Source organism: Peromyscus leucopus, chromosome 11 (assembly GCF_004664715.2).
Source record: "Peromyscus leucopus breed LL Stock chromosome 11, UCI_PerLeu_2.1, whole genome shotgun sequence".
NCBI classification, from domain to species: Eukaryota; Metazoa; Chordata; class Mammalia; order Rodentia; family Cricetidae; genus Peromyscus; species Peromyscus leucopus.
The window spans coordinates 940,480-967,397 of record NC_051072.1 but is presented as its reverse complement, the minus strand read 5'-3'; the positions used below and the strand labels follow the sequence as shown (position 1 = coordinate 967,397).

Below are 26,918 nucleotides of genomic sequence, written 5' to 3'. Positions count from 1 at the left end.
AATATAGTATACTTCCTATAGATTGATTAAAATCATTTTAAAATTAGTAGAAAACATTTTTAATATTTCCAACACAAGCAAATGATAAATGTTTGAGGTGAAGGACAACCAACTAACCTCATTATACAAGGTTCAGTTTTATATCACTCTTGTAATAATATGCATAAGTTAAAATAAGATATAAAAGACATTTGAAGTGTAATAATTGCGAACATGAAGAGAACACTTAAGCATTGCCAGTGGGAATGTAGATTAGAATGGCATTGTGGGAAACATGAATCTTAAATGGTCTTATTAATAAAAACAACCTCGGAGCCAAGGATTTGGGTAAACACTGAAAGATTAGAGAAACAAAACAAGTCACAGCCAACCTAACCTCACCAATTCTTCAGCTAATCTCGTTTCCTCAAACTGGAAGCCTCTGTGTCCTCATCAGAATGGATCTCAACTGAACTGCTGCTAAAAGCCTAAAAGCTTAACAAGGACTCTAGTTCCTGGTCCTCACGCCTTATATACCTTTCTTCCATCACTTCCTGGGATTAAAGGTGTGAGTCACCATGCCTGGCTGTTTCCAGTGTGGCTTTGAACCCAAAGAAATCCGGATGGATCTCTGCCTTCAGAATGCTAGGATTAAAGATGTATGGCCACCATTTTCTGGCCTCTATGTCTATCTAATGGCTGTTCTGTTCTCTGACCCCAGATAAGTTTATTAGAGTGTACAATATATTGGGGGACACAATATCACCACAGGGGTGTCTCAAAATAAAAGTAACAAAGGACTGCCATACAAGCCAGCAAACCTATCCTGGCTTTACACCTGAAGAAATAAATAAGATCATTGTCTCAAAAGGATGTCTACATTTCCATTTTCACTAGAACCAACAGACAGAAATAACCTGAGTGTTCATCAGTAATCAGTAATGGTAAGGAAAATGGTGTGTGTGTGTGTGTGTGTGTGTGTGTGTGTGTGTGTGTGTGTGCGCGCGCGCATGTGCACATGTGCATACACAATAGAATTTATTCTGTTTTAAAGAAAAAGTGTGTGGTAGTACTGTTTTAGCAGCATTGGGGAGACAGTGCTTCTTGGTTTGGCCGCTGGTTATAAGTGAGTGGATGTTACAGATTTGTTTTGAAAACAAATGTAGTGTAGATAGTGATAGATAGATATATAGATAGATAGATAGATAGATAGATAGATAGATAGATAGAAGATGATAGATTAATAGATCATAGATGATTGAAAGATAGATAGATGATAGAGAAAGAAAGAAGGAAGAAGGAAGGAAGGAAGGAAGAAGGAAGGAAGAAGAAGGAAGGAAGAAGGAAGGAAGGAAGATAGACAGATAGCTAGAGGGAACACAGCTGTTACCTTGCATTGTGTCACTATTTCATCTGAAGTGAATTGAAACACTCTCTCCTGGAGAGAGGGTGGAAGTTCACAGTTCTTAGGAAGTGAAGTTCAGGTGACTCAGAAAGCTCCTAAAGTTATGAATTTCACAGAGGCCCCGAGGTGACAAAGGCACTGAACAGTTGTTGGGTGACCGAAATCTCTGAGGAGGTTGCTGGCAAGCTGGGCAGAGGGTACCAGGGTTTTGTTACCCATGCTAGGCTGGGCTTCTCAGTGATGTGGCTGCCTTCAAGTCAGCCGTGCTTCTATAAGTAGCCCCACAAATCCACTGACTCAACACGTGTGGCTTTGATGGAATCTTTTCTTTGGCCATTAGTGCCCTCTCTGTGGTGAATAGATATTTGTTTGCATTTTCTTCAGGAAAAATCATAAAACTTATGGGTGAACCTAGAGAATGAAAACCATGCCCCTCACCTTTTGTGTCTTTGACACAAAAAAAGATAAAATACTACATGATGTCACTTAGATGTGGACTCAAGATATGGAGAGTAGAACAGAGAGAGTGAATGGGTTGGGGAGGGATAGGGAGATTGTAATCAAATATGTTGTGGCTGAATCTTGAGCCCCACTTGCATGATATACGATAGCAACTTCCCAGGAGGCAAGTGCTCAGCTCCTATCAGACCCGGAAAATGTCTTCCTCTAAGTTCAACGTGGTTTGTCCCATGTGTTCAGTCTCCTAATAATTATAGGAAGGCACTGATTTACATTTTGCCCAGTTTCTTTCTGCTTATTAGTATGTGATTTCTATACCTTGGATCACAGTCCCAGTGAACATCTGTGTAATAAAGGCCTGGGCTTCACCATGGCAATATTGTGAGATTATGAAAGCCTTAAATGGACACAGAGGGAGCTCTAGGTTTGGGAGACTATATCCTTAAAGCATATAGGTAAACTGAACCATCTCTCCCTCCATGGCCATGTGGTAAGTAGTTTCAATGATATCCATTCCCACCATAGTAGGGTACCTCCCCAAAGGTACAAAGCAATGGGACCAGCTGAACATAAACTGGAAATTCTGAAACTGCCAGCTATCTACCCACTTTTTTCTAATTGATTGTCTCAGGAACTTCTTATAGTAACATTAATTCTCTTGGAACTTCTTACAGTAACATTAATTGCCTTTCACCTGCTTAAGTTGAAAACTGAAGTCTACAGTGAAAATTTTAAATTATTAGGGTTGTTATTATAAACATACATCACTGTAAACAGAATGACCCAATAAACCACAAGAGCCAGGAAGTCTATAAAGTGTGATGCTGTGGACGGTCTGTATGTCAAATGCTCTGATTGGTCAATAAATAAAACACTGGTTGGCAAGTGGCAGCAGGAAGGGGGAAGGGAGAGAGGAGAATTGGAAGTGGAAGGCGACGCAGAGAGTCACTGCAGCCGCGCATGACCAGCAGCATGGAAGACGCAGTAAGCACCAGCACGTGCAGGGTATAGATTATGAAATGATTAATTTAAGCTATAAGAACAGTTAGCAAGAACCTGCACGGCATACAGTTTGTATGCATATAGTCTCTGTTTTACTTGGTTGGTTGAGCGTGTGGACTGGCAGGTGACAGAGATTTGTCCTAACTGTGGGCAAAGCAGGAAAACTCTAGCTACAGTGTGATCTCCTTTTCTGAGTACCTTGTAAAATAAGTGTCATGCATGGCTTATTCACATTTGATGACAGTAATACCAAACAATATAATGAATGGTACATGCAGAGATGTGTCATGAGCTCTTGCCAGGGGCTTCCTTACCTAAAATTGCTTGCTTGGGCAGCACAGATTTCCTTCTTAAGGACACATCCTACAAATAGGCTGTCTTCTGGGTAAAGCTTTTACTAATCTCCCCCAAAGGGAGCGGACCATAAAAATTCACTAATAGACATCATGGAGGGAAATGACAAATAAAACACTTTGAATAAGACAATATAGATGAAAATATTTATTTAATCAAAGTGTGGGCACTCAGCTCACATTTTTTTTTCTTTTTTGAAGTGTCTGTGGTGCGCATGTGTTGCGCGCACGCGTGCGCATGTGCATTAGTGTATGTCAGTGCAGTTATGCTCTCTGGTGCACATGTGGAGGTCATGTGGGACAATGGCAGGTCAAGGAAGGAAGATAATGACTAGAGGACAAAAAGCTATTTCACTTTACTGGTCAACTAGGTATAAGTGATTGACAGTCAATACAACCCATTTGTTGCTATCTTGTTTGGATTAACAATAGTTTTGGTACATAAATGCAAATACGTGGTTTTGGGGAGAGATTGCTTTGAGAAAAGGAGTGGTCTTCTGTTTGCTTACAAACTCCAGTCCAAAGCAACATGAACCACAGAAAGGTGACAAGAGTGGTTACTAAAATGAAGTTCTATTTTACTTACTTTGATATGATATTATGTATCTTGGGTATAGCAGAATAAAGCTCTTCAATTATATCATTCCACAGTGTAGCTAATAATACCCTACAGTGGAAGGCAGTTTAAGATGTAATTTCCTTGAATTGTAGGCAGACTGTACTTAATAAAGTAAAAAAGGGTCATAGTTATAATGCCCCTAGATGGATTTCTGTAATTGCAATGTAAATATTCAATAAATATTTAACATAAAATTTTACTGTACTTGTGAACTTGAGCTTCCCTTAATATTTAATTTTTTATACTGGGTACTAATAATTAGGCATTGTTGTGTTAATTAGCAATGACACAATGCAGATTGCTGATTTACAACATGAGAATTTAAACAAGACCACGAGTGTGTGTGTGTGTGTGTGTGTGTGTGTGTGTGGTGGTGTGTGTGTGTGTGTGTGTGTGTGTGTGTGTGTGTAGGTGGGAGTGGTAGTGGTGATGGTGGTGAGGGAGGGAAGAAAGGTAGCAGGGATTGAGGAGATCATGGGTGGAGCATTCGTTCCTGCTTAAGTAGAATGGCTTTCTAGAAGTTCAGCAGGTACCTGTCCTCCAGTGGCAGCAAAGCCTTGGCTCTTAGATGTTCTTAGCATATTTCCTTTCTTGTGTCTTCACTCTTCTCTTTGGAACTCCATGCCCCTGTAATTAAAAACAACCCAATACAAGTTCTTAGATGCTGGAGAGGTACACAGTCATCTGAGTGAGAAAAGTCCGGGGACCATAGTCCAGGTGGTTTTATAGTGACTCAATTAGATCCTCTCTTTAGGATATGACTCCATTGTTGTCTTCTTGGTTTTTAAAACCAATTTGGTTAAGTTGAAACATGTCAACCAAAGTTGAATATATTGACAAAAATATACCTGAAGAAGAGTTAGCAGAATGTAGGCAGTAAAAGAAAATGAAAGCCAGCTCCCTGAGATGATAACTTCTTGTTCCCAGAAGACATTCTGAGGAAAAATGGTAGGAACACAGGAGAGTAGGCATCTAAACAGGACCTACAGGAGAGGGAAGGACCCAAGGTCCCCACAAAATACCCAAGCCAGAGTCTGTTTATTGGGATCCTCCCCTACCCTGCAACAGCACTGTTACTGTTGCTGTGTCCACAGCAGGATCTTCTTTCTTTACCAGATGTTCAGTTCTTTGCCCATTCCAAGCAGTGAACTTGGCAATACCCTAGATAACTACCAGCATCCTCATTATGTTTGATTTATTTAATAGACCTCAAACTGTATTTAGCCATTTCTTTTTTAAATGAATGAAAATGATTGGCACAACTTTAAACAGTTACCCCCTCATGAACACAGGCACAAGCATCTTTAAGAAAACACTACACTAGTAAACCAAACTCAAGAATCTTTCAAACATATCACACAACAGGATGGGGGTTCTCTACCATGAAGGGTTAATTTAACTCATGGAATTAATAGAATTAAGGTTAAAATCAAATGACTGTGCAAATAAGTGAAAAAAGGCACTGACGTTTAGCACACTTTCTTGACCAATGCTATCAGAAAATATAGAGAAGAAAATTTTCCAATGTTTTATGATCACTTACATATTTAAAAAACTGCAGCTAATATCACCATCAATAGTAAAGAGACATCACCTCTTCCTCAAGGACCTCATATGAGAATGGCCACTCTCCTTTTATTGTATAAAGTGCTGAGGTACTGTACTATCTAGTTTCCAAACAAGGAATTAACTTTTATTTCAATAACTCCCCTTTCTTCTTACAGCCTGTATCTCAACTACCCAGGTTCTGTCAATCATCAATGATAAGCCAAATAAGTAGGGAAAAAAAAGAAACCCACAAAGATTTATTCCATGCAGCCACATTACAAAAGGGAAAAAGAGATCCATTAACTTGCTAGTCCATCTTCAGAATCCTAACGCAATGGCTGGGCTGAACCAGAAGACAAAAGGGACACATAACGAAGCAGTCCAGCCAAGAAGTGGTCCCCTGCCCAGTGCAGTCACGGCCCATCTCTCCTGCAAGGTTAGTCTTTCCAGCAAAGCTATCAGACAAACTAAGTCTCAAAAAGGTAAGTGCCTCCTGTGGGTGCCCCAGGGCTTTTCTCCTCCCAGAGGATCTTAGAGAAATTCTAACTGCTTGAGGACCACTGTTGCAATACCTTGAAAGACAAAGACAGGAAAACAAGTGTTTCTTTCAGACTATATCTATTCCTACCAGCCAGGCCAGTGACAGGTATGTAAAAGCATGGACATACACATGGTGCTTCCATTCTCCTAATTCCTAGAGTTTATTTGGTTTTAAGAGTAGGATATTTCAGTGTAATAAACAACAAAACTTTAAGGGGGGTTTGTAGGTCAAAGGGTGGCACTTATATATAGTAAAATTTGATAAATAGTAATATAAATCAAGATTCAGAAAACTAGAACAAAATTATCCTCTAAAAACTCCTTCTTTCCTAATTACCACAAGAAGGGGATGAACCAATATGTAACATATGGTCTAGTATCCTCTAAATCATTAGAAAGACATTGGCATCTGGGATACAGTGACCAGTTATTTAAATTATTCTCAGCAATATAGAACTGAATCCTGTCACCCACCTCCCTTAGTAAAGTGGAGTATTTCATTGGCAATGATAGAATATATTACACAATAAAAACAGAGACACTATATTACAAAACCATTCAAATTTGTTTATTTAAAGAAGTAAGCTTCACAGACAACCTCTATTTTATACCTACTGTATGTTTTCTGTGGGAAGAACTAGACTGAAATCAATCAGGAACTAGTCTTGTTCTTTTAACACAGTTGAGAGTTGTGCTAATTTCTGTTTTCAAACATGAAGCTACATAGTAAATATGGTTTCATTAGCAAATTCATATCCTTACTGAGCTGTGTGCATGATTCTGACATCTGTGATAATTTATTTCTATCACATCAAATAATGTCCCATAATTTATAAGCAGTATTCACTTTATTTTTATATTATTCTATATATTCACAGGATTTACCATGTACAGTAATTCTCATATCCAGTAAGATCTGAGGTATGAGCTTCACTACACTCTTTATGCTTACCTCATTTGTTCTGGCATAACTATTTTGCTCACACATATTGGACAGAGGTCATTCCAAAGTCAGTAAGTGCTAAGATTTCCATGAAGCATGAATTCAGTGATGAGGAGTGAACATTCATTAAAATCCCTGATATATTTTTAGGGCTCCCCAGTACAAATCTTCTGCTATCAAGATAAGAAGAAGCACTAACAGACTTGCAACACTATTTAAACTTGTAGGGTTTCTTTCATGCATGAATTTTTACACTTGTATATGTATAAAACACTTATTTGTCACCTTTTTTTCCATTTTACTTTCTTACTACTGTGAGTTTGGGAGGCTAAGAGTTGAACTATTATTATTAAAGGCCTTGCCACATTCCTTGAACGTCTAGGGTTTCAATTCCAGTATGAATTCGTTGATGTCGAATAAGGCTTGAGCTATTATTAAAGGCTTTATTACATTCTTTACATGTGTAGGGCTTCTCTCCAGTATGAATTCTTTGATGCTTTATAAGAGCTGAATGATTATTAAATGCTTTGTCACATTCCTTGCATTTGTAAGGTTTTTCTCCGGTATGAATTCTCTGGTGTTGAATGAAGGTTGAGTAAATACTAAAAGCTTTGCCACATTCTTCACATGTATAAGGTTTCTCACCAGTATGGATTCGCTGATGCTTCCTCAGGTATGAGGAACAGATAAAGGCCTGGCCACACTCCGCACATTTGTAGGGCTTTTCCCCAGTATGAATTCTTTGGTGTAGAATAAGACATGAAGATTTAGCAAAGGCTTTGCCACATTCTTTGCATGTATAGGGTTTCTCTCCAGTATGAAGTCTCTGGTGATACTTAAAATAAGAAGAACACCTAAAAGCCTTGCCACAGTCTTTGCACTTGTATGGTTTCTCTCCAGTATGAATTCTTTGGTGTACAAGAAGGCTTGAAGAATTAACAAAGGCTTTGCCACAGTCTTTGCATGTGTAGGGTTTCTCTCCAGTGTGAAATCTCTGATGATTCCTAAGGTATGAAGAGGACCTAAAGGTTTTGTCACATTCTTTGCATGTGTAAGATTTCCCCCCAGTATGAAATCTCTGGTGATATTTAAGGTATGAAGAACAGCTAAAGGTTTTACCACATTCTTTGCATTCATAGAGTTTTTCAATAGTATGAATCTTCTGATGCTTATGTAGGTATGATGAACAGATAAACGTCTGGCCACACTCTTCACATTTATAAGGTTTCTCTCCACTGTGAATTCTTCCATGTTGGTTAAGGTGTGAAGAACAGTTAAAGGCTTTCCCACATTCTTTGCATTTGTAGGGTTTCTCTCCAGTGTGAATTCTCTGGTGCTGAGAAAGTGATGAACGAAAAATAAAAGCTTTGCCACAATCTGCACATTTGAAGGGTTTTTCTCCAGTGTGAATCTTGTGGTGTCGAGAGAGGGCCGAGCAATTATAAAAGGCTTTGCCACATTCTTCACACTTGAAGGGTTTCTCTCCACTATGGATTCTTTGGTGTTGAGTAAGAGCTGAACAATTATTAAAGGCTTTGCCGCATTCCTCACATATGTAGCGTTTCTCACCAGTGTGAATTCTACGGTGTTGGTTAAGACTTGAAGAACAGTTAAAAGCTTTGTCACATTCTTTACATTTGTAGGGTTTCTTTCCAGTATGAATAATTCGGTGTTGTTTAAGATGTGAAGAACAGTTAAAGGCTTTGCCACATTCTTCACATTTGTAGGGTTTCTCTCCAGTATGAATTCTCTGATGTTGAGAAAGTGATGTGGGAAAATTGAAGGTCTTGCCACAAGCTGCACATCTGTAGGGTCTCTCTCCAGTATGAATTCTTTGGTGTCGCGTACGGGCTGAGCAATTATTAAAGGCTTTGCCACATTCTTCACACTTGTATGGTCTTTCTCCAGTATGAATTCTTTGGTGCTGAGTGAGAGCTGAAGAATTATTAAAGGCTTTGCCACATTGACATTTGTAGGGTTTCTCTCCAGTATGAATTCTGTGGTGTTGGTTAAGGCTTGAAGAACATGTAAAACCTTTGCCACATTCTTTGCATTTGTAGGGTTTCTCTCCAGTATGAATTCTCTGGTGTTTATAAAGTGTTGAGCGAACATTAAAGGCCTTGCCACATTCACCACATTTGTAAAGCTTTTCTCCAGCGTGAGTTTTATGATGTTGGATAAGAAGTGAATTCCAAGGAAAGGTCTTGCCACATTCTTTAAATTTATAAGGTTTTATTTCTGTTGAGTAAAGGTGGAAGTATTAGTAAAAGATTAATGACATAGTTATAATTATAAAGCTTATCTTTTATATGGATCCTTATATCCATAGATATAGTTCTAAATGCAATTTATTTTCATATTAATGGGAAAATAGACATGACTCCATAACTGTATTCACTATAGCATTACTCAAAAAAATATAGTCAGTGAAACAATACAAACTTCCACTGAACAACAATAGAAAATATTCAAAATTTTATATGTACTCAATGAAATGGCTCTGTGGATAAAGGTACCTGATTCCCAGGGACCTACATAGTGGAAGAGATGAACTGAATCCTGCAAGTTGTCTTCTGTCTTTCATATGAATCAGAAGTCCTTAGCAGACACATACAACACACACACACACACACACACACACACACACACACACACACACTTAAGGTAAGCAATAATGAAATATTTATGATAAGGAAAACTCTTAAGGGCAGTACACAAAATGAAATATGCCCATTACATAAGATAGATATCTGATTAGAAATACATGAAAATTCTAAAATAGAAAACATAGAATACCTATTTAAATGGTGACTAGATGGAATGGACAAAAAAAATACACAATTATTTTCCTATGTTTTTTGTTCTGAAAGCTTTACTATTTCTGAAAGATTTGTGACATAATGATTTGAATGTATTGAACAATGCCCCAAATATTTAAGATAGTAAATTTCATGTTATATATTTTTTTAAATCTCAGTTAAAATAAAAGCTATTAAATGATTTTTAAGATGTTCAAGTTTACCTTTAAATACAGAGTTTCAGAGAGAGCAACATATTTATTAATTGTTTATGAAATTTTAATAACTTCCAGAAATATTCATTTAGCAAGATAAAACAACTATTAAGTAACCAATGACGAAATAAATACACATAGCATGAAAATATAGAACTAGTATTTAATACATGAAAAAAAAGAACATCAATTTTATTTGGAACTAGGCACATGACTTGTAGACATTTTAATATCTTACACTACCCTAAAGAGCCACTACTAAAAACTGTCATTCAATCATAATGTAAGCTATACCTAAGAAGATTAGCAACAGATATGACGGAGTCTATACAAAAATAAAACACAGAAAATACAATTGCAAGTTCAGAAAAATTCTGAAAGAATATTGGTAGGCTACTAAAAATACTTGTCTACCTGAAAGTGCCTATCTAACTATTATTTATCAATAAAAACTCAGGAGTCAGATATCAGAGTAAGAACATGAATGATCAGAGAGGCAGCAGAGAAGCGACCAGTGATGACCTACCTACCTACCCACCTACCCCCTCTCTCTCTGTCTGTCTCTGTCTCTGTGTCTCTCTGTCTCTGTCTCTGTCTCTCTTTCTCTCTCTCCTCCCTTGACCCAAAAAGGGCAGAGATGCTCTCTAAGCCCTGCCCTACTACTTCCTGCGTCTATCTGTCTATTTTTCTCAGTCCTCTAAAACTTCTATGGCTAACTTTGGTCTGCTAACAGCTATTTCTGCCCTCTTATTCAAAGCAAACTTTATTGGCAGTCTTGGGAGCATCAGAATATGATCAAAATATCCCACAACATTTCCTCCTTTTATGTAATGAGTCTTTCTCTGTCCTGCCAACTTCCAAATAATGTCACAGAGAATTCTTATTAATTATGAAAGCTTGGTCTATAGATTAGGCTTGTTTCTAACTAGCTCTTATAACTTAAATTAACCCATTTATAGTAATCTACATTCTACTATGTGGCTCATAAGTGTTACTTCCTCCTGCACATCTTTCTTGCTCTGTGTCTCCTGGCATCTCTGCCTTTCTTGTTCCCAGAGTCTTCTCTGTCCATGGAAGTCTATACCTGTCTATACCTCCTACCTAGCTATTGGCCATTCAGCTCTTTATTACACCAATCACAGCAATATATCTTCACACAGTGTATAAATATTCTGCAAGATTTATCTGTGTATAACTTTTTTGCTATCATGTACCACAAAAACAATGCATCATAAATTATAAATCATTGACAATCAGTGTATGGCTGAGAAATTCACAGAAATACACTATAATAATTTATAAAGAAGTCTGATGGAACAACTTTAAATACTGAGCATGCAGATGTAATTAGAGAAATTATTTGTGGTGACACTGTGCTATAAAGGCTTGACATATAAATCTTAGAACTGTGTACAAGTTTCTGAGGCACGGGAAACAATAGCAAGTGATCTATAGTGATCTAGACCCTCACCTGCAGAAGGCCAGACTAAAGTCACTGTAAATGGCCGGGCATTGGTGGCGCACGCCTTTAATCCCAGCACTCGGGAGGCAGAGCCAGGCGGATCTCTGTGAGTTCGAGGCCAGCCTGGGCTACCAAGTGAGCTCCAGGAAAGGCGCAAAGCTACACAGAGAAACCCTGTCTCGAAAAAAACGAAAAAAAAAAAAAAAAAAAAAAAAAAGTCACTGTAAATGCATTCAGACATCACTAGAGAGGAAGGACAGATTTGAGGAAATAAAAGCATGATAAACATCTGTCAGAAAATATCCTACTTCAAGGGATAACAAGTGGAACATTCTGAATCACCGTTTTTCCCTGAAACAGACCCTCTAGTCCATCCAGCTTTTGATACCTGCCTTTCTGTGGCATCTCTGGACCTTTCACTTGTGTGTTCTGATCTATGCAATCCCACATACCTGGGTATACAGCAACTGGGGCTGGTCCCTTCACATTCCATGGCTCTTTTCTTTGCTCGAGAAATGTCACCAAATATGGCTTAGAAAAAGCTAGACCTGTTAGGAGGAAAGGTAAATGTGATGATTGTATGTTGTTCTCTAGGACTGACATTTATATATCACTATTATATTAATAAGAAAAGAGGAAATAGAATAACAGATGGCAGAAAATAATTTCTTTAAATGTTTCCTGATAGATATATTCAATACTTCGAGCTTTACCTCAAGAAAAAAAAAATTAAGCTGCTGGGTAAAATATTTTACTTTAAGATGTATGTGTCATATTTCATGTCTCTCAATTTCTAAAATTCCAAATAAAAAGGAGTCACACTACCAAAACAACAAGGTTGAAAACACACGAACTGTAATTAACTTCATCAGCTACACCTACAACTCCCTTAAGTTTTCCTTAAGAGCAGGAATCTGACTTTGTAAAAGGAGTTTGAAGGCTTCCTACTCTAGTTTTATGGAATAATGAGAAATATTACTCTTAGTTCTCAGCAGAGCTGAAAAACACTTTCAGCAAAATGGCAGGATACAAATATCAACCAAAATCAAACATACTGAGGAAGAAATTACTCACCAAAACTATCCCTGACCCCCCCTCCCCAAAAAAGAGGATACATTGGAATAAACCTAATCCAGGGAATAAAAGACTTCTATAATGAAAAGTTTAAATCACTAAAGAATAGAAACCAAAGGGGAAAAAAATAAAAAGAAATTGAATACTGGAAGATGGAAAAAAACTCCTATGCTTATGGATTGGTAGACTTAATATTGTGAAAATGACATTTTACAATGTGCACAATGATGTCAAACTGACTTCTAAATAGTTTTATTTATACATAGATTTGTGCTGTTCTCAATGTTAATCAGAGCAGCTGTGGCTTGCAGCTGGTAGCAGCTGATGTAGAGACTCATAACTGGCCAAAGTATCCAGAAGCTATACATGTGGTGGGAAATATTATAAATAACAAACCTCAACGAAGCAAACATCAGGAAAACAAACAATCCAATCAAACAATGGGCTCTGAAGCTGAACAGTGATCTCAAAAAACGACAAACCCACAGCTGATATTTTTACAAGCCATTGTCATCTTTAGCCATCAGTGAGATGAAGATTAAAACTACTTTGAGATTCTATCTCACCTGAATTGAGGTTATCATTAAGAAAACAAATGATGAGAAATTTTGGCAAGTATGTATAAAAAGAACACACTTTAAATTATCATGGGAGTGTAAACTGGTACAGCCATTATGGAAATCAAGGCAGAGGATTCTCAAAATGCTGAAAGTAAAACTTGCTAACTACCACATGACCCAGCTACATCACTCTTGGACATATACTCAAAAGATTCCATCTCTTACCACAGAGATACTTGCATATCCATGGTCATTGCTGCTCCGTTCACAACAGCTAGGAAACTGAATCCACTTACATATCCAAAGAATGATGAGTGAAGAGTAAAATGTGTTCTATACACACACCACAGAATTGTATTCAGATACAAAGAAACATGAAACTGTGCATTTTGCAGGTAAATGGAGGAGGAGGTAAATGAGAGTCAGAAAGACAAATGTCAAACATTCCTTCTCATGTGTGGATCTTAGCTTTGAATTTCAGGTTTCTGTGTTTCCTTTGGAGTACCTGTAGCAGACTGGAAGGTAGAGAAGGGCCACTGAAGAGGAGGGACTGTCTGAACAGAAGGTAGTGGGACAGCATAAATGGTATGAAAGTAGAGTTAGGCATTACTGGGGGTGGAGAAATTTAAGTTCAGATGGATGTGCATGGTGGGGATGTCCAGTATCTGGGGGAGAGGATTAGCTAAAAGCAAGGATTAAAAAAGCCACACAGAATCCTATTACTCTGTAAATTAATTTAAATTATAATTTAAAGGTTTAAAGGAATGTACCCTGCATGGGTGGATAGATACTATTGTTCTAAGTGCCATGCATCACAGGGGTAGAATACCTCCTATAAATTTTAGCTCAGGGTGTGCCAGAGACCACCAAAGCAATGCAAACTTGCTCCATTCCTCTTGGTTGCCTGACAGACTAGACCATAAGACCCAATCACTGAAGACATCACATACTCCAGCAGCAGGACATAGATACGTCGAGTTTTAACAGAGCTGGAGGCTTTCTTTGGGCCAGCCAAATTTCTCAGAGTGGGAGGTGATGTGAAGTCTTTTTGGATAGAAAATTCAGCATCTGTGAACTCTGAAAACTATAATACTGTTGTGGAATATTCCTTTATACAGTGTGAAGATGTGTCAATCTGATTGGTTTAATAAAGAGCTGAATGGCCATTAGACAGGCAGGAAGAGGATAGGCAGGATTTCTGGAACAGAAAAGATCTCTGGGAAGAAGAAGAAAGGCAGAAACGCCAGGAGATGCAGAGACAGGAGGACGGGTTATATGGAGACAAGGCAATAAAAGCATGAGGCCGAAAGTCAGTTACTAGAAATGGGTTAATTTAAGTTATAGGAGCTAGTTAGAAAAAAGCCTAAGTTATCCGCCAAGCTTTCATTAATAATAAGTCTCCATGTCATTATTAGGGAGCAGATGTCCCAACAAAAAAAAAATCTACCCACAAAATACCAACCTACTGGGAAAGATATGTCCACTGGCATAGATGTGACATGACTATTATGTGTAAGGAATCACTCATGCCTGGTACTGTAGAACTATCTAAAAGCTAGCCATGCTTAAGTAAATAACCCCTTACTCATGCTCATGTTGCCAACTTTAACCAATGCAGTGGGCCAGAGGAAAAAATACATGGAAGTAGGACAGAGACTGCATGGGTTGAAAACAGGGGTCTGCGGAAAGGGTCAGAGGACAAAGGTGGGCATAGTCAATATACATGTGTAAACACACATGTACATTCACGTGTCCATTACAGTGTACATTACACATGTACATGCATGTGTAAAATTGTGGAATAATTGTTATAATGCAAAAATCTGAAGCTCATTGTTAGAGAGCATAAGTTCCCATGAGATATTCTACCAATAGAGGAAGTTACACGTTTAAAGAGAATTAAAAATTCACTATGGAAGTGATCCTCACCCAGGAATACAAGGTTGCTGTAATTCTCCAGCATCACATCCCTGTACAGATTCCACTGAGCAAGGTCCAGGCATTCACACTCCTCTGCAGAGAAATCAATGGCCACATCCCTGAAGGAGAGCAGTCCCTGGAATAAAAATAAATGAACAGTATATGTTAATTTACTTAAGTAGTATAATCAAGAGCTCAATATCAACATATAAATAATATGTGGTTAGAAACAGAATTTTTAATTTTAAGAAAGATGAAAGAGTAGTAGGATACGGAATGAGATATTTTTATATAATATCTTATACATTACCCATATTTAAGGGAAGACAATGGCATATGCCCTAACAAACCCATCTGGATATTATACTTCATGATATACAAAACAGAACATGAATACAGTATGAATTTCATGTACTGTGCTGATGTGGTACACATTTCTCACAGGAGAGAGTCACACTGAGTTAGAGTGACACTTCTCAACTGTTACACATGAAATGAAATGAAAATGCAGATTCTGAGGCAGTAGCTCCTGGAGAAGGGCTGAGTCTCTGAACACGTACCCACTTCAGTGCTAAGGCAAAGGACAGCTCACCAAAGACACTTGTCTGAGTATGCAAGGGGGCACAATAAGGGAAGAATTCATAGATTAAAAAGGAACTGGAGATTTTTAACGAATTTATATTTGAAAAATAAAAGTGCAATGCTTTCTAAATATTAAAATACATTAGATGGCATTTTAAAGTTTTCTTTTATTTCATTTTTCTTCTCTCCTTTCTCACCCTGCCTGGTTTAGATAAATATTCATGTATTTGTTGGAGAGATGTGGAAAGGCTCAGAGGGCTCTGTACAGAAGTCTCTATTTCCTTCACAGCTAGCAAGTCACCTATCTCCCATTCAGAAGAGAACCTAAGGCTAAACTGAAGTATAGTTAGACCCAGATACATAGAATCTGGAGCTGATTGTGGGAAGAACCTGATCCATGGGTTGTTCTGAATCAACAAGATCTCATCATCTCAGAGTATCCACTGTGTCATCTACAACTCCCAGTACCCCAGTTATAAAAATAGAATGTATAACTGAGAGACTATAAGGTACAGTGTTTACCTTTATGGAATCCACCTCAATCATGCTTTTTGGAAATATTTCTGTTTCATGTTGTGCTGATGAAGACACTGTTCTGTTTATGTACATAGGGCTAGAAATTACTGAACAGATGTGTTCAGCATGGCAAACTGTGGAGGTTTGAATGAAAATGGTCCCTGAAGGTTCTTACGTCTGAATACCTGGGCCCCAGTTGGTGGAACTGTTTGGGAAGAATCGGGAGGTGTGGCCTTGTTAAAAGAGGTGTGTAACTAAGGGTGGGCTTTGAGGTTTGAAAAGACTCAAGCCATTCCCCCCCACACACACACACACACTTTTAGTCTTAACAATAAAAACCCAGAGTCAGATATCGAGGGTGAAAGCTGAAAGATCAGAGAACAGAGCAGTGGCCACTAGAAACTTCTTACCTCTACGAATCCTCAGACCAAATGGGGGCGGAGATCCTGTCTCCACCAGCCTCATATTCCTGCATCCACTTCCCTAGTGCTGGGTTTACAGGTGTGTGCCACCACTGCCTGGCCTGTATGGTTAACTAGTGACTAGCTCTACCCTCTGATCTCCAGGCAAGCTTTATTTGTCAGAACACAAACAAAATATACAACAGAAATGCAAATGGCCAAGAAATAACTTTAAAAAAAAGTCAGCATTTTTAACCATCAGTGAAATGCAGATTAAAACTACTTTAAGATTCCCTCTCACCCCAGTCAGCATGATTGAGTAAATGAATGGCAACATGTATTCACAAAGATGTGTGGGAAAGAGGAAATCTTATTTACTGCTGGTTGCTATGTAAACACGGGTAGCAACAACGGAACTCAGTACGGAAGTTTGTCGAAATACTGAAAGTGGGAGAATCAAATGACTTAGTTATGCCACTCTCCTGTGCACCCGAGGACTTCAAGACAGCGTCGGAGCAATACTTGCCACTCTCCCCTCCCCCGTGTTTGTAGCTGCACCATTATCATTGACCGCTGTGTGAAGCCAGCATGGAGGCCCATGAACAGACACCTGGACAAAGGAAATGTGGTTAATATACACAACGGATGGAATAGATGTAATGTGAAAGGAGAAGTGGGGACTACCTGGGGAAAGAAAGGGGACTAGCTGTAAAGGAAGAGGGGTTATCGGGGGCTTCTGCGCATGTCAATATGTAGGTTTGCCATTGTAGCAAATGCATCCCTCTACCACTCTGATGGAGACTAGTGAGTGGCATAAGCTATGGATGCGTGTATAGGAGTTTGTGTACTTTCTGCTTAACTTTGTTATGTACCTGAAGAATCAATCTCTCTCTCCTCTCTCTCTCTCTCTCTCTCTCTCTCTTTATATATATATATATATATATATATCCAGGAGAATGAAGGCATCCAGCTAAGGAATCTGAAGACCACTGGACAAATGAGACATCTGAAGAAAAAGGACAAATCATCCAGAGAAAATGTCCCAAGAAAAAGAATAAATTGGCCTATTGGTGTTGTAGACTATTATTTTAAGGTGTTTGTGCCACATTTGTTTAACTCTGTGAAGCTGTGTTACTGTTCCTGTCTAAAACACCTGATGGTCTAATAAAAAGCTGAACAGCCAATAACAAGGCAGGAGAAAGGATAGGCAGGGCTGGCAGGCAGAGAGAATATATAGAGAAATCTGGGAGGAGGCATCTAGGAGCCAGAGAAGGAAAAGGACCTCAGAGGCCAGCCACCCAGCTACACAGCAAGCCACAGGGTAAGATTTACAGAAGTAATAGAACAGGAAAAGCCAGAGACAAAAGGTAGACTGATAAGTTAAGCTAAGAAAACCTGGCTAGAAACTAAGCTGAACTAAAGCCAGGCATTAATAATTAAGAATAAGCTTTCAAGTGATTTGCTTGGGAGCTGAGTGGTGGGCCCCCAAAAAAGAGCCAAAAAACAACCAACAACATATTGGTATATCACATTTCCAACAGGATTAAATTTCATAAATCTTCCCAAATGTTTGTTTCTGCTGTTCTCTACAGATACATAATGCAAATGTTCTTTTTGTAGTCCCAGTTCAATTAAAAATTAAAACTGGGTTTGGAGTTGGAGTGTGGCTCTCTCCTTTGCTAAACCCACACATATTGTTCAAAAAAAATTCACAGTCTCTGTTTCATATCAGAAGAGTCACCTGATATGGCATAGAAGAAAACCAAAATCAAGGAACTATAACTGTCACAAATCTTTTAACCATCGAATTTATTTTGACTTTTTGAAACTTTTTGAAACTTTCCTTCAGGTATATTAATATCTTAAAATTTAAACTTTCTCTTTTGATATTAATGACGTTTAAGTTTTCTACAGTGAATGATAAACATTTCTAACAGCAATCTCTGGAGTCTCCAAAAAGATGATGGAGCTCCACAATGACAATTCCAACTGGATTATGATCACACCATTAAGCGGACAAACACCACCTAAAGATTGGCTTTGGACTACAAACTGCTCAAGACAGTTTCAAGGTAGGCTGGCTGATTGAACCAGCTTCACAGACTTATTATTCTAGCCAGGACTTGAGACAAGCCCTGCACTTTCCCATCACACAGAGACTGGACATCACATGACACAGCTGGCTATCCCAAGACTTGACAATTATCCCAATTCTTCTCCAGGCTCCCCTAAAGATGCTGTTGCCCCCAAACAGCAGGAAGTAAATTTAAGAATATGATGCTCAAGAGGGGGAGTGTATGGTTTTTGGTCAATTACTTGGTTATAGATATTTGTCATTGCTTAGGGTAGTTGGTTACAAGTTGTTATTGGTAATGGTCAGGAAAAAAAGCTCAACAAAGAAGATTAGATTCAGGTATCTTGTTCTAAAGAGAAAAAGGGGGTAATATAGAAATAGAATGAAAAGGTTGATTATTGAATCTACTTTTGAAAAGCAACTACTAGTTTTAAATATTCTACATTGGCTTGGATTTTTGTGTATTGATAAAAATTTGACATTATTTTTGTTAATATATACATATATGTTACAGAAATATAATAAATATAAAAAGGTAATTATTAAAACTGCTTTTAAACCAAAAAGGCAACTAATAGCTTTAAATATTTTACATTGGCTTGAATTTTTGTATATCGATACAAATTTAAGGTTAATTTTTTAGAACATATTGTGTAGGTGTTTCTATTCTTGTTCATGGTATTGTATCTATATAGCTCATCTAACAATGTTATATAAACTTCTAGTCTTTGAAAATTTATTATTAAAACTATTTAGGATAATAGAGAAATGCAGGTTAGTAGTTAGTCACCTATTACAATCAAACTTGTAGTCATGTTACATATGTTTTCAAGGTCAAACAGAGATATATTTTAGATAGACAAGTGGTCTTCAAACACTTCAGAGATTTATAGAATATGGCATTTAAAATGTTTTAATAACATAAGGTTCTTTTTTTTTTATGACAATGAGACATGACTGCTCCTGGCAGCACCAATCTACTTCAGAGATAATGGAAACTGAAGAAATTCCATACAAAGTTTACTTTCCTTGTGGCAAAAGTTAGCCACTGAGGAAGAAACTGCCCTTGCCTCAACTGCTGACAGTATGCTGTCCAAACTGGATTAAGAGGACAAAAAAGAGACTGCAGAACTTTGCCAAGACATGGTGGGATAGTCCTTCAATAATCCTGCTTCACAGATTCTAGGCCTGTAAGATATTCTAGGCCTGTAGGCCAAAGATGGATGAACCAATGCTGCAGCAGAACCCTGGTTCACTGTCCAGGCAGCAAGGTTGCTTCTGTCATTTCTTAGTTTTGGAAGTTGTTTGCTCTACACTTCCTGTTTACTCAGGTAATATTATATCTTTCTCAGAATCCTGATGGAGTTGAAGACTAGACAGTTATAGCTGTCCTTGTTACCAGATTCAGAAAAGAGACTCACAAAAGAGGTGTAAAGTGTATAAGGTTGAAAGACATAAAAAGATAGTTTGGGGTTGGTAATACAAGTTAGGATAGAAAGTAAATTAGATACAACAATTTGGACTCACCAAGACAGGATAGATAATGGGTATTTTCTCTGAATTTGTCAAATACTAATGGACTAGACATTGTTAATGTAATTATTGCCTGTATATATTTGTGTACAGTTATTGTACATAGTTTTTTCCATGTTAGTTAAAACCTTCACTTTTTAGTTGGACAAAAAGGGGGAAATGTTGTATGATATTTTGTTTGTGTTCTGACAAATAAAGCTTGCCTGGAGGCCAGAGGGCAGAGCTACCCACTTGTTAACCATAGAGGCCAGGTGGTGGTGGCACACACCTTTAATCCCAGCACCAGGGAGGTGGAGACAAGAATATAAAGTGGGTGGAGACAGGATCTCGACCACCTCCATTCAATGGATTTGTAGAGGTAAGAAGTTTCTAGTGGCTGTTACTCTGCTTCTCTAATCTTTCAGCTTTAACCTTCAATATCTGACTCCAGTTTTTTATTGTTAAGACTCAGTAGGATCATGCATCACATTTGTCCTTTTGAAAACTGTCTGTTTATTGGACAATTTATTGATTGAATGGTTTAGTTTTGGTCTGCTTAATTTCTGCATTACTTTTTATGTATTTAGTCTTAGTACCCCATCTGATATGTCACTAGCAGTGATTTTTTTTTCCATTCTGTAGGCTGTCTCTTCATTATAGTTAAGACATTTATTTTCATATATCATAACTGTCCATTCAAGGGAATATTCCCTATGCTATTCTATATGTGAAATCCAGTTTTCTTACAGTAGCTGTAAAGATGCTGTCTTTTTCCCAGTATATGTTTCTGATAGTATACATAAAAAATTAAGTGGTTTAGCTGGGTGGTGGTGGCGGCGGCACATGCCTTTAATCCCAGCACTTGGGATGGAGAGGCAAGCAGATCTCTGTGAGTTTGAGGCTATCATGGCCTACAGAATGAGTTCCAGGACAGCCACACAGTGAAACTGTCTCAAAAAAAAATTAAATGGTTTAAATATGTTTATTTCTGGGTCTTCTCTCTTATTCCATTGGTTTACATACATATCTGTGTTTGTGCAGAACCATGCTGGTTCTGTTAACGTGGTTCTGTAATATAACTTGAGATCAGGTATTGTACTACTTCCAGAATTGCCCTTCCTGATAAATATTCCTTTGACTATTTGGTTTTTCATTTGCTTTTATATTTCTATATGAATGTTAGGATTGTTTTTCTAGTTCTGTGAGGAATATCACTTTATGGAGTACTGGGAATCAAATCCAAAACTTCATGCATGGTAGGCAAACACTCTACCAAGTGATATCACTCGTCCTAGTCTGTGCCATATCATCTGTGTCTAGAAATTTATCCATTCCTTTTAAAATTTTTCTTGACCTGGAAAAATGCAGTACAAGAAAGGGTAGATAATTAAGTTATTGTAAAAGATGATTAGGCATTTGGGAGCTCAGGGGGTTAAACTAAAGTTGTAGAAATATACTCCAAGCTCTAGAAAGACACATGCTGCAGGGAAGAATTCCTAGACATGAGAATTTCTGTGTGATATATTTAGAAAACTTAATGGTAAATGGGTGAGCATGTGGAGAAAGAGCTGAAGACCCCATGGACCACAGCTCCTTATACCCATAAATCCCACCTATGAGACAGAATCCAGCATTCCTTTACCTTAAGCCCTCAGTGGAAATACGGGGCTATACCCAAGTGCTGCCAGTCCTATGAGACAAACAGCAACAGGTTGAAACACCTGTGTTCCCTCCCAGCGCCCAGCCCAGTTTACACCATGTGGGACGAAGTGGAATTGAGCTGTGCAAGGGCATACTGGGGCTACAAACTCTCACCACTGACCCCAGCGTGGCCCACGAGTTCACCAGATGATGTGAGTCACTTCCAATCATCGCCTGTCTCGTTTAAGAATGTTCAGTCCTACACACTTTCTATTTCCTAGTGCTTATGTGATTCATCTCCTCTCTCTTTTCCAAAGCAACAAAACAACCACTGCCAAAGCCATCAAGGTTTCCCTGGATAAAATGATGCCAGAATAACCAGTTCTAAGCTGTGGCCCTTTTCAGCCGGAGTTTTCTATACATAGATTAATTACATACATATTTTTGAGAAAAGAAAATGAGCTTCATGGAGTTAACTTTAAGTCTGATATTTTTACCAGGCTTCACTACTTTAACAATCCTTGATCTTGAGTGGAACTTCAGTATAAATTATTAGATTTAGACAATTTTCTGTATTTGATTAAAGGTATTTGATTTAAGTTGGCCTCAATTTCCTTGTCCTTTTGTACAAGCAGGAATTTATTAACAGAAACCACCCTGGATTATTATGGCCTAAACTCAAGACCATACAGAATCATACAGAATTTTATTTAAAAAAAAAATCAGTAATAGCATTTAAACCTTTGTGATGTCCTGATCCAATGTCAAGGTCATCATTGTAGATGTAAACACTAGAATCAGTCTGCTTAGAAAATTGAGATCAATAATTGATGTAAGTACTACTCTTGTTAATATTGGCTTAAATCATTCAAGTTACATTACATTTTTTTTCCTCAAAAGTCATTTCAATCAAAATTTTCAATACAAAAATAAGATTAGTGATTCCAGAAGAGGTGATTTATAGATTTACTAGTTACAGCTCCACAAGAGCTTCTTGATTTATTGGTTTTTGTTTTTTTTTTTCCCATCGTCTTCACAATGCGGTGAATGTCATGGATTGGGAAACTAAATGGTAAATGGGTGCCTATGTGGCAAAAGGACAGTCTGAAGAACCTATGGATCACAGCTCTTTCCATTCACAAATCCAACTGAGCACAGAGAAGCCCAAACATTTCTCTTATCAAAAACTCGCAATGGGACTGTGACCCAATAACTGCTAGTCTGAGGTAACAAAGCAGCAACAGGTGAAAAGATCAGGTTCCCCGCTCCCATAAGCACAGCTGGATCTCATGGAGGCATTTTCTCAATGGAGGTTCCTCAGGAACCCTTTGAGTTCTAACTTGAGAGCTAACAAAGTGCTACATATGGCTATTGCAAAGATACTCCTTGGAGAAGTTCACACACACACACACACACACACACACACACACACACACACACACACGCCCACATGCTTTCTGAGGTGCCTTATTCCTTCCCTGACTTCCCGACTCTCTGTTTTTTAATAAACTCCAACTCTGCTTCATATGGGCTCATCCTGAAATTCTTTTCTATGGCAAAATCAGAGAATCAACTTTGAGTGGAGATGAAGGGAAGTCCTCAGGTGGTTGGCAGCAGATCTCGGTGGTGTTACCCCTGCACCATGAATGAAACAAGCTGAATTTCTCATCTCTAAATAGAATGATCATAAATACCCCTGGACATCAACAAACATTGTTAGGAGAAGACAATCAGCACTTATGCTTAAATGCTAAGACATAGTCAGAATGTAAGCAATATTTTGGTTTCATCAGTAACTGAAGTCATTGTCAACAGGATGGTGTGAAGGAAACCTAGGAAAAAGAGGGAAAGCAGGAGCAAGCAGAGGGCTGAGAAGAGTGAATGAGAAAGCATACCCAAGGGTGGACAAGAACTATTTTAATCTTTTTAAAGTTTTATTTATTTTTATTTTATGCATATAAGTGTTTGCCTGCTTGTATGTGCATGCCACATACGCATGTCCGGTGTCAAAATGGGTGTTGGATCTATTCCAGGGATTAATCTCTGATAGATCATGCAATCCTAAGAAATCAGAACTAAAGACATACAAGTAACAGCAAACGGACTTGCCAGGCTGTCTTTACGTGTGTGTGTGTGTGTGTGTGTGTGTGTGTGTGTGTGTGTGTGTGTTTAAATATAACAAGAAGAGGTCTTGGATTTAAGAGGAAGTAGAGGAAACAGAAAGAGGAGAAGAAAAGTTGAAATTATGTAAATACAGTAATCATGTATGGAATTCTAAAAAAAAAACATTTAATTAAAATAATGGATAGGGAATAATATCCTGTTTTAATCTCATTTCCAGTTGCTGTGATAAAATACCCCCCCAAAAAAAAAAATTCTAGGGGCAAAAAGCTGAGAGTTCTAGACTAGAGTCCACCACAGCCAAGATGTCAAGGCGGCTAGTCACATCAGCAGAAGAATGGAGAGAGAAGGAATGCACACACGCTTCCCAGGGCTCAGCTTGATTTCTTCCTTGTTACACAGTCCAGGACCCAAACTCTGGGAATGGTGAGGCTCACTGTGGGGCGGAGTTTTCCCACATCAATTAAGTAATCAAGGCAATCAATCCCTAAGGCTAACCTTATCTAGACAAATGGTCACTGACGATCTCTTCCCAGTGACACTAGGTTGTGTCAGGTTGACAATTAGAAACAACTATCACACTTAAAATACACCAAGGGTCCTCGGACAAAATTCTAGCAGGCTATAAGCACAGGAGGGCCCAGAAATTCCACTTACTCCAAATAAGCCAAGAATTTCACGAGAAGAGCTGCCATCAGCACAGTGTTATCTAGTAATGGCATGCTTCCACACCTCCCAGACAGGCTGTCAGCAGATGCACTCTACCGGGGCAATCCTACACCTATCATCTTTCTCCACTCCTGGGCTTCTGAGCCAGCTCTCCTGTCCCAGAAGGGCAGGACAGACTAAGGAAGCTGCATCCTAGCGGAAAGGCCGCTCCCTGCACCATCCCCATCAGCCTCTCTCCCCAGCGCCGACCTGTATCCAGGGGCAATGGCCCAGCCTAGGTCAGCACAGCACCTCCCACTCAGCTTCTTCCCGCCTCCCACCAACCCGGGACCGCTCCCTCCAACTCGGACCCGCCCACCCCGCAGCGTCCCTCTGGTTCCGCTACATCCTGGACCCACCTCCATGTCAGAGATGCTACCAGAGCGCCAAGAGGACCCGCGACACTGGCCCAACTTTGGAGAAGACGGCCAGAGAGCAGAACGCACAGGCGCAGAAGGAACGCGGAAGCGCCCTTCCCAGAGTCCTTGTTTGTGACGTCGCCGTGGGCGAGACTACATTTCCCACAAATCCGTGTGAGCGAGTTTCGGGAAGCCTGGGAAGGTAATTGGCAAAGTTCCTGGGTTAGTGTCTGACTGTTTGCCGAAGAGAATGGAGAGGAACAACCCATGTCTGCACATGGACAGCCGCAGGGGTCAGGCTGCGGCATTAAAATCTCGGGTTCTCCAAATGAGATGTTTGGATGTGAGTCGGACCTTTGACAGCAATGTTTATTAGAGTTACTGCTTACTTTGAGTCTGTATGTTGAGATTTAAAGCTTGCTTGCTGCAGAATATTTTAAATATTAAAAATTCTTCCCAGGTTCTGTATACAGATGCACAGAGACACATTTCAGGAGATCAAATCTTTTAATAAGGATGGCCATTCCCAGCGGGGAACCTGGAAATTGAGGCAATCCAGCAAGAACAAAGGGAATTCCTTTTTGAGTAGAGTCCAGAGGAGAACCCTCTAGAGTTTACCAGATGAATGGAAGCTCTAAGCCTGATTTAAGGTTGTAATTTGGGAAATTAGTTCTATCACACTGCCCTACCTAGGTGCTATCACATAGGAGTTTAGCACTGGAAAGTTGACAGGATACAAGGTTAAGCCCTGTTCAGGGCATCTGCCATCTGTTGAGAAGTGTTGAGATCAGTCTACCTCCTACTCAGAGTTATTCCATGTTGTTTAAAGGGATTTTTCAGGCTATGCCCTGCCCTGAGAGAATTCATTTTAAGGATGGAGGATGATGCACCCTGAGTGTACAAGTGACATCTGTCTGGCAGGATTTCCCTCTACATTAGGCTTGATCCAGGATGTTCAATTCCGGTATTTTCCCTGATCCTGAAATTGCTCCTCAGTAAGTATTCGGAAAACCAAGGATATCTGTCTCGAACTTCTCTCACTACCCCCAACTCAGGATGAAGAAGCAATTATACACTGAATAACAAGGCAGCTTCGGAATTATGTTCCTGAGAATACAAAATGAACTAGATGTTGATCCAGAACATTCTCTTCCTAGGGGAAATGGATGATGATTAGGCAGGCTGCCATGGCCATTTGGGAGGGATCAACCCATTTCTACCAGGGTTTGGGCCACAGATGTTAAAGACCCATCAAGAACATATGAGTGATCAGAGGAATCTTATCATCAAAGGAATCCGGAATCAATCACCAGATACCAAACCATGAATGAGGTCATTAATATTCAACAAAGGAAGAAGGAAGATCTGACCAAATTCTCAGAAAGGTTAAAAGATCAAATGACAAAGTTGAACATGGAAGACTCCCTAAGTCAAGAAATGTAAAAATATTTCATGACTAGTAGTTATTTAGACATCTCTAAAATGCACCAAAGATAGGAAACTAGATAAACAGAGCAATGGAAGAATCACTTGAGAAATTTAGAAAGTGGTTAAGAAGTGATGGAAAACCTCCAAAGAAAGTGACCACAGAAATAGAAAATCCAGCAACTTAAAGATTCACAAGGAAGCACAAAGGTCTCTGAATAACTAAAGCAATCTCTAATAGAACATTGTTGGAAGTAACACAATGTCCAACCTCAACTTACATTAGACAAAGTAAAAGCCACAGTAACAAAAACTGCAAGGTATATCACAGAAACAGACATGTACCCCAATGGAATAAAATATAAGATCAAGGGCTGAGCAGTGGAGGGGTACACTTTTGATCCCTCCACTTGGGAGACAGAGGGACAAAATCTCTGAGTGTGAGGCCAGCCTGGTCTATAGAGAACAGCCAATGCTACATAGATAAACCCTGTCTCAAACAAAATTAAAACACACACACACACACACACACACACACACACACAGAGAGAGAGAGAGAGAGAGAGAGAGAGAGAGAGAGAGAGAGAGAAACTTGTGTGTGATCTAAAACAAACCAAATGGTTACAGACAAAGGTAACAAAAACATATACTGAAGAAGATACCTTCATAAAAGAGATTTATTTATTTATTATGTATGTAGTG

The 26,918-nt window shown here is 38.8% G+C and overlaps 1 protein-coding gene across 2 annotated transcripts; it reads right to left on the bottom strand.

Moving 5' to 3' along the window:
• Positions 1–3,017: 3,017 nt before the first annotated feature.
• On the bottom strand, positions 3,018–24,943 carry LOC114686116 (zinc finger protein 420-like). Of its 2 annotated transcripts, XR_003733531.2 has the most exons (5): positions 24,792–24,922; positions 14,887–15,013; positions 11,776–11,871; positions 6,858–9,086; positions 3,018–4,444 (listed from the first exon to the last, which is right to left on the bottom strand). XR_003733531.2 is itself a non-coding variant. In XM_028860747.2 (4 exons), exons 1-4 carry the CDS (start codon positions 24,795–24,797, stop codon positions 7,198–7,200), a joined length of 2,118 nt encoding a protein of 705 aa, XP_028716580.1. In that variant the 5' UTR covers positions 24,798–24,943; the 3' UTR covers positions 6,452–7,197. The 2 variants fall into 2 exon arrangements, 1 of the variants encoding a protein (XP_028716580.1); XM_028860747.2 differs by lacking the exon at positions 3,018–4,444 and having other exon boundaries at positions 6,452–9,086; positions 24,792–24,943.
• Positions 24,944–26,918: the final 1,975 nt, after the last annotated feature.